Source organism: Leishmania panamensis (assembly GCF_000755165.1).
Source record: "Leishmania panamensis strain MHOM/PA/94/PSC-1 chromosome 35 sequence".
NCBI lineage: Eukaryota > Euglenozoa > Kinetoplastea > Trypanosomatida > Trypanosomatidae > Leishmania > Leishmania panamensis.
The window spans coordinates 1,215,519-1,227,972 of record NC_025882.1 but is presented as its reverse complement, the minus strand read 5'-3'; the positions used below and the strand labels follow the sequence as shown (position 1 = coordinate 1,227,972).

Genomic DNA, 12,454 nt, shown 5'->3' with positions numbered 1-12,454 from the left:
TCCCTGTATGTGTGTGTAGGTGCGTAATTAACGGTGGTTAAGTCCGTCTACCCTCCCTACAGTTCACCATCGCTCATTTCATTCATTCTCTGCACCGATAGCATCCAATAGAGAGCGCAATAGAGAATCCTCCCACGTGAGGCATCAGGGCTCAAACTTGATTATCCTCTTTGTAGCTCTCTCTTCTCTCCATCACTCTCCATTTCTCTGTCTGACCTCTCTCTCCCTCTCCAGATTGATACCTGCAGCTGCTGTCACTGTTTGGCATTGCGATTGATTTATCGTGTGTCGGTGTGAGTGTTTATTCGCTTATTGTGTTATCCTTGTCATTCATCAAGCGTGTTTGTGTGTGTGGGGGGTGTGTGGGGGTCTCCCTCTATTGCAACGAAACGTCTCCTTTTTTAAAAGAGCCCCTGCCTGCGTGCGCGCGCCTTATGAGCTGCTTCTCCCTTCCACCCCCTCCATGTCCTCTCTATCATCGCCTATGCCGCTCGCTCCACCACCGGCTCTGCTTCCGGTTGAAGAACCGCCGATCGGCACTCAGCCTGCGGCTCACTTAGCCTCCGACACCTACTCCCAAAAGACGCCCTTCAACTCCGCAGCTAGCGCAGTTGTGTGTGACAACTGCAAGACGCGCGGCCATCTCCGCCGCAACTGCCCCACGATCAAGTGCAACCTCTGTAAGCGTCTGGGTCACTTTCGGCGAGATTGCCCTCAAGACGCGTCGAAGCGAGTGCGCTCGGCCGAGAACGCGCCATGCGATGACGTCAACTTCGACGAGGAGTACCGCTGGTCCGTCTGCCGCAACTGTGGCTCGTCGCGCCACATCCAGGCCAATTGCCCCGTGCGCTACCAGGCTCTGGAGTGCTACCAGTGTCACCAGCTGGGTCATATGATGACGACCTGCCCACAGACACGCTGTTACAACTGCGGCACCTTCGGCCACAGCTCTCAAATCTGCCACAGCAAGCCGCACTGCTTCCAGTGCTCGCACTCCGGGCACCGCTCCTCGGAATGCCCCATGCGCTCCAAGGGGCGTCTGTGTTACCAGTGCAACGAGCCGGGCCACGAGGCCGCGAACTGCCCGCAAGGTCAGTTGTGCCGGATGTGTCATCGCCCCGGCCACTTCGTCGCCCGTTGTCCCGAGGTGGTGTGTAACCTTTGCCATGTGAAGGGCCACACCGCTGGCGCGTGTGACAACGTGCACTGCGACAACTGTGGCCGCAATCACGAGACGGTGCACTGTCACCAGCAATACATGTCGCCTGTGACGCACGCACGCGTCTCGGAGGGGCGCTCCGCCTCCTTGCCTAGCGAGTGCATCTCAGACAGTGCTGTCCAGTCGAACAACTCGTCTATGTCGCGCGCTCCGGATGACGATAGGAGCAATCACGGCGTTGAGGCTCATCCTCCAGCGACTGCCTCGTGCGTGCCTGTGGTGCCTCCTTACATTCCTCTGGATGCGCCGAAGAGGGACGAGCGAGTGGCGATCGTCGTGGACGGGTCGTACTTTGAGCGCTGCGTCGCGCTTCGCCGCAACCGCAGCGACCCTGCCTACTACCAAGGCATCACCGACGCACTGCGCTACACCATCGACTACATCGGCGACATCTTCCAGCGCGAGCCTTTCGCGTTCTGGCTCGACACGGACACCACTGCCTTCACAGAGTTCGTGGAGACAATCATGCCGCTGGCGCACCGCGAACAGGCGCTTCGCATGACCAACATGCGGAAGCGCCACTTGACGGACGAGATGAATAGTGGTGGCTCCCTGCCGAACGTTGTGACAAAGCTGGTGGGTGGCATGAAGCGGCAGCGCGGGTACACGGAGAACGGGCCTGGTCATGTGTGGGTTCAGACCGGCGTGGACGTCGCAACCGCCACGTGCGTGATTGAGCTCTTCCAAGACCGCCGGCAATTCCAGCAAGTGGTGCTGCTCTGTGGCGACGCCGACGTCTATCCGGCAGTGGAGTACTGCAACACCCTCCGCCGCTCCTCGCACCAGCACGCAGACTCCAATCCAGTCCGCGTCTGCGGCACCTCAGATTCCATTTCGAAAATGTACGGAAAACATCAGGACCTCACGGACTTCCTGCCGCGCCTGCTGCTGGACCGTCCCTCACACACGGAGGGCGGGCGCACGATTGAATTCCCCACCTTTAAAGTATTCAGATCCTCCTGCTAGGACATAGGACGCCTGGTGGATTCTCTTTCTCTCTTCTCCTTGCCCTGGCTCCTTTCTCCTGCGGCATTCGCTGACGTCTGCGTACTCTGTGTTCGCCTCAATAAAGTTGAGCTAAAATGCCTTCAGTAGCACAACAAGCAGAGTCTTCGTGGGTGAGAGAGGAAAGAGAACAGGAGTGCATGGAAGTTGGTGGAGAAGCGGACGAGTGGAGAGTGCAGATGTGCCTTTGGTAAAAATGCACCTGTCGCAAACTACCAGGACACGCCATCCCACACACACACACGCACCACCTTTGTCCCTTCTCACCACTCGCTCGGGGAGGTGAGTGTTTTCCTGTCTGTGCCCTTTTTCCTTTGAAGCACCTATGTGAGTGCGTATTTACTTGGGTAATTTATTACGCCTTTCTCTTGTCCCATCCTCTCTACTCCGTCAAGCTTCGCGGAGTCGAATCCGTCCGCCGCTTAATCCCCCCTCGCTATGTTTTTCCCATCACCAGAGTTTCTCTCTTTGCGCGCCTAGTCGCTCACTCACTCCTTACCACCCTGGCTCGTTTTTCTTTAGTTGCCAGGAGGTATTCGTGTGTGTAGGTGTGCATGAATTGCCGGCCCTCTCCCATGGCAAGAAATACTCACACACGCAAAAGGAGAAACATAAAAGCAAGCGTGGGATAGGAAGCGATGGGGCGCATCGAGCTCCTCCGCACCCCGTCCCACGTGTGTGTGTGTGGGGGGAGAGGGGGGAGGGGGGAGGGGGTCATTTTGCGTCTTGGAGGGCCACTTTTTAACTTGGGTTTCCCCTGTGCACTTTTTTTCTTCTTTCTTTCGTTGCGGCGGCGGCAGCGGCTGTCCTTTTCTCTCACTCGTTCTCGCTTACCGTGGATGTTCGGATTAGAGGGCGCTGCGTCTCTTTAGCACTCTGCCACAGTTTCTCTTTTGCGGTCATGTGTCTTGTGCCTTCGCCCCCTCGATCGTTCTTCTGCCTTTCCTTCGTCTTGTGCGCATGAGTGCCTTGTCTTTCCACCTGTCGTCGATGAGTTCAGCGGGTGTATGCGTGGGCCTGTACCTCGTCTGCAAGTTGATCGACAGGTAGGTGTGTATCCTTTTTCGCTTGCGCATCTCACTGCGCTGTCGCCGTTGTTGCTGCTGTGTTCGTGTTGTTTTGGAGGCTCCTTCACCACTGCGCTGCCGTCTTTGTTGTTGTTGTTTCCTTTTATGTTTAAAATCATCAAGGATTTTCGCTCTCTTCTCCTTCCTGTTCTGCTGTCTTTTGACTCTTCACCAGAACCTCCCACAGATCCCCCTCAGTCTCAGCACCTTCTCGCTTGCGTTTGGCTTTGTCGTGTCTTTCTGTTCGTTTTCCTCTTTCTGTGCTCCATCAGACCCTCTCCCTCTTGGCCACTTCGCCTTTGAAATCCCTGTGCGAGTGGATTTGAGTGAACGTCAACGTGCATGCTGTATACCCTTCGGATGCTGTTGTTGCGAGAGCGCTAACCCACCCCTGTCCCCCCCACTACCCTCACCTCCCCTCGACGCTGCTTGCATAGCTCATCGTGCGTTCGTGTTCCTCTCCCCTTCCCCCTTCTTACCGCGCCCCCCTCCCTCCTCTTCTTCCCACTGTGTGGGCTCATGCGTGTGTGTGTGTGTGTGTGTGCTGTATGTTTCCCTTTCCTCTTCTGCGAAGCTCATTATTTAGGTGTGATGTGATAACATTTTTTTCATGTCTACACACCTCCTGAGATATCCCCACACGGCCACTACCACCCTTAACGCCCCCTATTCGTCCCTGTTCTCTCTTCCCTCTCCGCCCTAACTGCCATTTCCACCACCTCATTCGGAGACACTGGCAGGGTGACACCATACCCCTTTCCTCTCCCTTTCATCCCCTGCTCCATTCACCCTTGTCGCTCTCCTCCTTCGTGGGCGGATTCCAGCGTTTCACTTTTCGCCTTTCTAACATGAACCGCCAGGTGATGGGTGCCACCGCCACCACTCGTGTAGTTGTATCGAGTTGTAACGCCTTTCTCTGTATGTCCTTTCAGGTTTGCACTCGTTGCCAACTCCCTTGATGCGCAAGCCCGCACCGGAAGCACGAGAGGGAGGGAGGGAGAGAAAACACACACCGTAGGAAAGAAGTAACAAACAGAAGAAGAAGCGACAAATTCCTCAGAAAAGAAACGGCGCTGTATGAAACTGACGTGAATGCTAGTTGCGGGGAGGTGAATGGCCACGTGCACGGATTGCTTTCCTCAACCATCTCACACGGCAGCAGCGCTCGAGGTGCCGCGGAAAGGGAGCGAAGGGCAGGAAAAAAAAACGCTAGCGAAGAGCCCCTATCAAGCCCTTTGAAGCTAAAGAAAAGAAGACACGCGGCTGCAGGAACTGTTTGGGACTTGCATTTTTCGCGTATCCTTTCACGCGGTACCGTGCCGCAAGAGGTCTGCAGCATCTCAATCACCAAGAGAACCGACTTGAGCTCTTATTGACCTTTCTCCTTGACTCCACTGCTGCTGCTGATGACGCTTCGCACCCCTGCCAGCACCTCCTCCTCCCCCCTCACCTACTCTTCAGACTACAACCTTGGGCATATTAAAAGCGCACAAGCACGCAGAGAGGACACCGTTTGCCAACTTGTAATCACGTGGGACGCAAGAGACGCAAATCAACGAAACGGGTGAAAACGTGTTTGCTGGGTATACTTAAGCTTTGTTTCCCGAAATATTTTGGACTGGTACGAAAGAAAGGGCCTGTGCGGGGGTGGGGGTGTGCACTTCACCTGCGAGCACATGTCTTCGCAATGGCCAAGGTCCCCCAGCAGTACTACGACACATGTGCGTGGGTACGGCATCACTACGCGCAGTCCGGTGCATCGGTGGCTAGAACGACCCTCTTGCGCGATCGAGCACGGCCTGTTTACACGTTGCCAATGAGTAAACCGAGCCTGGACTTTGTGATCGAGCTCTTTCCCCCTCCTGCGGATAACATGGCTGCTGTGGTATCAACGCACTCAGCTGCGCAGCCCCCACGCAGCGATACGACCAAGGACACGCTCGAGAACCTGTACAATCGACTGCTGGCTCGCATTGCCGATGAGACAGCCATGCCTGATACGGCCAAGTGAGCGGGGCAAGCGGTTAAATATCCCTGCACTTTCTTTGCTGAGCATCATGTACCCTCACTCCCTTACTGCCACATCTCCTGCTGCAAAGGGGGGGCTTCCTGTCCCACTGGTCAGTCCACTCCACATGTACACTAGTCCTCTGCAACGCCGGGGGGTGGTGAAATTGGGCGTTCTTTCGGCGTGGAACTGTGCCTGTGCGTGTGTTGTTCTCTGTCACGGGTGCAACACTGTGAAACGCACTGCAAACACGCGAGGCAAGAAAAAAAAGGCAAAAGAGAAGATCAGAGACAAGTTGGGGGAAAACAAAGAGGGGACGAAAAGTTGGAGAACGCTGCGTCTTGTGGGGAGGTCTTTCTTAGGAGGCCTCCACGTTCACCTGCGATAGCCCCTCGTCTTCTCTCGCTCTCTCCTGCCGCCAATCTGACTCGCACCGTCTAAAGTTTGAGGCGCAGCTGCATGCACAGCGCGCAGCCCGAGCTGAATAGGTCGACCTCCAAAAGTATTTAAAAAAAAAAGAACTGCACCTGCACGTGCTGGTATCCTTCTTGGCACACAGTGGTGTTAACGTAGAAGGGGGCATCGAACACGTTTTGTGCTAATAAAACGCACACACATATTCAGACATGCAACGGTGGTCTACATTATTGATCCCTTCCATTTCCCCTCTCTTCCTTCTCCGACCTTTCACCACTCTTCTTCTGCACGCTGCGAAAGGTGCGCCTCCCCGTCCTCGAGTGCCCCTTTCCTTGGCGGTTTCTCTGTGCCTAGGTACATTTCTGGGTGAAGGATCAGCGAGAAAAACTGCACGCACAACCCTTGCAGGTGCTGTGCCCGCTCTCTTATCTTTTTGTTGATTCTCGTCGCTCCCCCCCCCCCGTTTTCTCGGTCACCGCGAGTATATGCGGCACAAGTGCGCCCGTACCCCTCCATAGAGACGCCAACCACTTTGATAGTTGTCAGAACCCTCGCACCATCTCTCATGTTCCTCTCTCTCTTTTCTCTTCATCAGTGTTTTTTGTGTGTTGTTGTTCTTGCTATTTACGAGCGTCCGCCTTTTTTCCCCTGCATTTTTGGTGTTGTTGCTGAGGCTCATGGTGTGTTCCGACGCTCCACTTGTGCTCTCTCTCGCTCCTTCGCTCGCTGTTTTCTCCTCCTTCCCTCCACATCCTCCTCGTGCTTCTCTCTCTCTCTCTCCCTCGCATGCTGCAGACACAACAGCTCATGATGAATCACTGCAAAGGCGGCAGTACGCATCCATCAGTTACGCTTCTGCTCCTCCTGTTGCTGCTCGTCCCCTGCGCTCCCGTGTCGGCTGAGAGTGACAACCTATGCAATTTCTTTGATGTTCAGTGCGTTCTTCTGCAGACGTCGGAGAAGTCGAGTATCGCGCTGAACGCCGCGGATGCTACTGCTCAAAAGGCCTTGATTGCTTGCACGCGCGAGAGCCTGACGGACCCTTCAACATGGACACCTACAGACGGCTCGGGTAGTACGCTGAATGTGTACATGTCTACGCTCTCTGACGTGCATCTGAGCAGTATAGTGGCAGCGTCATCATCCACCAGCTCCACACTAGTCACCTCCATATCTGAAGGCGTACTCGACACGAGAAGTATGTCCAACCATGTGTACTTCACAAACGCCGATCCTGCAACGGAGATGTTGGGGTTGCTGTCGTATGTAATGACGAGTGGAGTCCCTCCGAAAATGGGCTTCGTATACGCGAGCACGGCTACAGGCGGAACCAGTGCGGGTGCTGCGGTGTACGAAGAGTTTCTGAGACGCAGCAACGAGCTTGCCTACACCGGCACTGTCACAACCTATGACGCGGCCCAGACCTACGATGCAGCGAAGTTTGCGGCGTTTGTGGACCACTTTTTGGAAGGTACCTCTGTCATGTTCTTCTTCCCCCCTGCTAGCAGCGATACCAACCGCATGTTTGCGAGGCTTATTTCGCAGTCAAATGTAAGTAACCTCCTGATGCCTTCGTGGCTAATCGCTACCGCCGCCTCCCAGTACCTCGCTGCAACGTCTCCATCCGTACCTGCCAGCAACGTAATTGTGTCCTCCACAAACCCACACCCCCAAGACACCAACTTTGCAGTATCAATGGCTCAGTTCACAAAGGACTACGGTAGCGTCGACCCAACACTCGCTTCCAGCAGTGCGGATGGCGTAGAAGCCGTCGCAGGCTGGATCACTGCCCAAGCAACTGTGGCGACGCTACAGCCCTATACTCTTTGGACCGAGCCGCCAACCCAGCAGAGCTATTTCAACAGTCTGTTTCAGCAGCGCTTCTACACCATCGGTGGGGAGATTGTTCTTGGAGCGTACAGCAGCGCGTGCAACGTGGGCGGCCGTATGGTGATTTTGTACTCCTTAACAAAGATGTATGATGGAGCAAAGAACGCCTACTATGGGCTGACGTCGGTGCCCAATGCGATTCTGAGGCTGAAGCCATGGGAGTGCCACGCGGCGGATGTCACGTTGCGCGTTGACAAGATGGTGCGGGCAGGCTACGTGCAGTATCAAGCCATTGGCGAAAACTCCGATTACATGACAACACAAATGGAGAACACCATTTCATCTTCCATGGGCTCAGCCACCTTCACCAGCACCACCATTGGCCCCTTAGAGAGCCTATCTAGTGCTGCCTGGCAGGCCGTACTCGGCAGCTCATCGGCCACAGCTGTGTTTGGAGCCGCTTCCGTTGGCGTTGACAAAAGCCCCGTGCAGCAAGTTTTGGTAGACCCTGTATTTCTGCACCCGACTCTTTACCAGAATGTGAGCAGCGTCGTCTACCTGACAGCGACCAACGAGCAGCAGTTGGGTGCGGTGGCAACGTGGGTAGCGCAGTCGGCCATCGCCCCAGATGTGCGCGCCGTGGTGCGGAACTCCGGTGACTCGGCGACTGCGATGCAGAGCACGCTGCACCGAATCATGGCGGACGCTGGCGTCACCATAAAATCTACGAGAACGTTAGATGCTGGTAAGGCGCTGTCCTCTAGCGACTTTCCGACATCCGGTCTTGTGTTGCTGACTGGAGTCATACTGAGCGACATCGGCACACTGGCGGCGTACATGCAAAGTAACGTAGATACACGGGTGATACTCCTGTTCGATGAAATGACGCAGTGGTACCGTGAAATCCAAATCAAGTTCACGACCCTGCCCACCTCCTCCGGCGAACGTCTGCTTTTTCTGACGAACCTGCCGCCCTGGGTGCAAAAGAGCCGGGACGTATCTACACTATCTACATCATTTCTCAATACTGCGATTGGGCCAAACTACCACTCACCAGCCTCGATGCGAGGCTACGTCGCGTTGCGCGCGCTCAGCATGATGGGTAGCAATGCCGCAAACCCATCGAGTCGTGGGCTCTTGGATGCACTCTACACACAACAGGTTTTGCAGGTGGATGACCTCACAATGGGCCCTTTCCAGCGCACGGGGTGTAAGTACTCGATGGAAAGTAAAAACGTGGAGTGCACTGGCGTCGTGAACGGCGGCGCGAGTGGCATCTACTTGTGGTCCTACTCGGACATGCTAATGGAAGCCAATGGGCCAATCGCTGGGCCGTATGTTGTCGACCTCTTCGGTCACGTCGAAACAGCCGATGTGGGCAACAGCAGCAGCAGCGCCCAAGAGCAGACTAGCCCCACACCGAAGGTAACCATCATCACCTCCGTGATTATGGGCGCGGTCATTGTGGCTGTGATGGCCGCCGCTGGCATCATCTTTGTCTTCGGCTTTGGCGACAGCCGCGACAACCGCAACGCGCCAAAGGACGATAGCAAGCCTGTGACGCTCATATTCACGGATATTGAGAGCAGCACGGCGCTCTGGGCGACAGCGCCGCAGGCCATGGCGGCCGCGGTGGCGCTGCATCACAAGCTGGCTCGCCAGCTGATTATCAAGCACAAGTGCTACGAAGTCAAGACAATTGGCGACTCCTTCATGATTGCGTGTAAAGAGCCGTTCGCCGCTGTGCAACTCGCGCGCGACCTTCAGCTAGAGCTTCAGCAAGCTGACTGGGGATCGACGATCATTGATGACGCCTACGCGTCGTTCGGAAAACAGACCGGGGGCACCAGCCCCAGCGAATGCGGGACGAGCCCGTGGAGCGGTCTACGCGTTCGTGCCGGAATTCACTGCGGTCTGGTGGAGGTACACCTCGACAAGGTGACCAAAGGCTACGACTACTACGGCAACGTCGTCAACACGGCTGCACGCACGGAGAGCATCAGCTGCGGTGGACAAGTCATCTGCACCTCGAGCGTGGTGGAAGCCCTCACCGAGGAGGAGCAAAGCACTGTACAGTTTGTGCCCCTCGGTCCGCACCAGCTACGCGGCGTTACAGCACCGATCGAGATGTACGAACTGCGCACGGTGCCAAGCCGCATCTTCCTTTCAAGCGCGCGTGATGTCCAGGCAAACCCGCTGGCGTCGTTCGCCGTCGGCACCAATGCTGGCAGTGCCCCCAACTTAAAAGAGGGCAATCCGATCCTGGTGGAGGAGGAGCCCACCATCGAGACGCCGGCGGGCATCGAATCGGTGGCAGAGGTTCTGGACGTATACTTCAGCCCCTACACGTGTCAGCAGAAGATCAAGTTGCTCCTGAAGACGTGTAAGTGCTTTTGCCTGCCAGACCCTCCGCGCCAAATGTTCACGTCCAAGGATGCATACCTACACGCCCTGATGCTTACGGTGGCCACGCGCACGTCGGCCGTGATCGACTTCCTCCACAAGAAGAAGAAGGGCGATGGGATTGGCCCTACGGCTGAAATCAAGGACAACGCCGCGTCGCTAGAGATGGCAGGCCACCGAGATGCCGCGCCGGGATTGCACCGGCACAGTAGTGTCTTCCTCAGCGATGTGGAATCGCCAGTTGCAGGGGAAGTGAAGCGACGGCGCACCATCATGATTGACTGGCCTGAGGAGAAGCAGTCGAGCCAAGAGACCTTGGGCAGCACCATGGTATTGGTGCTGGACAGCGGCGAGCTGCTAACGTTATCCAACAATCCCAGTACAGGTCTCACCGAGAAGCCGCTGAAGGAGGTCTGCAAGACGACGACAGTGTACCTGAACGGCACCCCAGGAATCAGCGGCGATGAAGTGAGCGCTTGCTTTGGGAACGGTAATGGGCTGCTCTTCCGCATCATTGACAAGGCGACGAAGCGGTGGGCTTTCTACAATGATACTACTAACTTTTCTATGCATATTTACTTCTCTGTCGGCCGCGCGAGCACGGTGGAGTGGGGCCCGGATGTTGCTGGAAGAGTCACCCAAGCGGAGAGCACAGGCTGGTATGAGGGTGACCTGCTCGTGCCACCTCTTGCGACGAAGGTGCTCATGACGGGCCACGTCAACGGGTACAAAATGCGATACAGCGCGACGGTGTTCAACGGCAGTGAGTAGCGCAGGCGTGTGTTTTCGTGTGGGGCGCTATTGGCGTTGGTATTTATGTACGCATGGGAATTCCTTGCATTGCTCATTCGCACCTACGCCACAGTCGTACCCCGCTCTTTCACTCTTTGTCTGCGCCCCCACCATCATCACTTATTCCCGCTCCTCAAACCGTCGCCATAGCTGTTCAAGGCCGCGCACGTGGATCTACCAGTCGTGTCGGAGCTTTCGCTCGAGTTGGTACATCGATGCGCATACGTGTAGGTCTCTCTCTCTCTGTGTTGATATTCTTTTACCAAGCCCTCGAGCAGCTCTGGGTAGCTCCTCGTATTTTTCTCTTTTTTTCTGTTCTTGCTTTTCTGCCATCTCTGCTGGCAAACTGTGCCATGGGAGGAGGCGCTGTCGACGTGTGCGTGTCGACGGTGAACGTCACCCGATCACCAGAGTTCAAAGAAAAGGGAAAGAAAAAGCCGATCCACAGAAAGTTCCTCTCCCCCAGTGTAGTAGGCAATTCCCTTTACATGGCCGTCACCACCAGCACTACTCAATCAACCTCGAAAGTAAACGTGCGCTTGAACAGAAGGAAAAAAAAGATTAGAATGGGTAAGGTGGGAACTCTGGTTCATAACTCGAAGCTGTTGTTGCTCTTTAGTGTGTGCGTGTGCACGTATGCCTTGTAAGTGGTGGACCTCTTATTCTCTCTCCTGAATTCTTTGTTCGTCGCTGTCTATCTTTTTCGTTTTGGACGTACATAATCACCGTCTACACCGCTGTCGCCATTGCCTTTCTTTGCTCCGTCACCTCGTTCTATGTTGTATGTTTACCTTTCGGTCTTTCGCTCAATCGTCTCTCATGTGGAAGCCACACCACCGCAGAAATCGGGTGTGGTGGGGAGCTTTTCAGCCTGCGCGTTTTGAGCACGCGCGCACATACGTGCAGACGCTTTCCTATTCTACAGTCGAGTAGCGTACGTTGACACTCTCTTCCTCCCTCAACCTTTTCTTCTGCGTGTTCATTATGTGAATTTGAGTGGAGAACTTTTGCTTCTCCTTCCTGTGTGCTTTGCAAGCACAACCTCGTGCGAGGCTCCGACGCGTTGGTTAAACTTGGAAATGAATTTTGAACGGGGATGAGGGAAAAGTGGATCAGGGGTATGAGTAATGTTCACGTGAAGGGGGACAACGATGCGGCGGGGACAAAGAGGGGACTGGGGTGGTGTGCGGGGCCATGTAGGCACAAAGGCACGGGACTGGAACTTTCTCCCTTCCGCGCCCCTCCCTTTATGTCGCTGTGCAAGACAATAAATGTGCGGTGAAGTGGTAAAGCCCCGTCGCCCTCCAAAGCACAGTCGCCGCCCCACCTCTCCAATAGAGTTTGAAAAAAGCGCCCGCCCGTCTAATCCTCGTTTTTTCCTTGCCCGTCTTTCTCTCTCTCTGGAGTGTCGGGCGCCACTTCTCTTCTTCCACCTGTCCCTCCTCTTTATGAGATAGGCCAGAGACGATGCGATGGCGCTATGGGGTGCATCGAGCTGCTCCACACGCGTACGCACACACATCTGTGATTGTTGTTGCTCAGCCGCCGGGAGTCCCGATAAGCTATCAAAACAGCACGTCCCCCTCCCCTTCTCTGTGTTGCTTCTCGCTCGAAGACAAGACGCACGCTAAGCGTGGTCAGTGTGTATATATTATACTCTTCACATTCGTAGATGTCAATCATTTCTCCGCCGCTCAACCTCTAATGATGCAC

The 12,454-nt window shown here is 55.3% G+C and overlaps 2 protein-coding genes across 2 annotated transcripts; both read left to right on the top strand.

Moving 5' to 3' along the window:
• Positions 1–463: 463 nt before the first annotated feature.
• LPMP_353260 (nucleic acid binding protein, putative) lies at positions 464–2,185 on the top strand (the record flags this gene model as incomplete). The annotated part of the gene is made up of 1 exon (XM_010704961.1): positions 464–2,185. The coding sequence occupies one exon, from the start codon at positions 464–466 to the stop codon at positions 2,183–2,185; it is 1,722 nt and encodes a 573-aa protein (XP_010703263.1).
• A 4,317-nt stretch (positions 2,186–6,502) lies between these two features.
• Positions 6,503–10,720, top strand: LPMP_353250 (receptor-type adenylate cyclase a-like protein; the record flags this gene model as incomplete). Its single annotated transcript, XM_010704960.1, has 1 exon — positions 6,503–10,720. One exon carries the CDS (start codon positions 6,503–6,505, stop codon positions 10,718–10,720), a length of 4,218 nt encoding a protein of 1,405 aa, XP_010703262.1.
• Between the last annotated feature and the right edge of the window lie 1,734 nt (positions 10,721–12,454).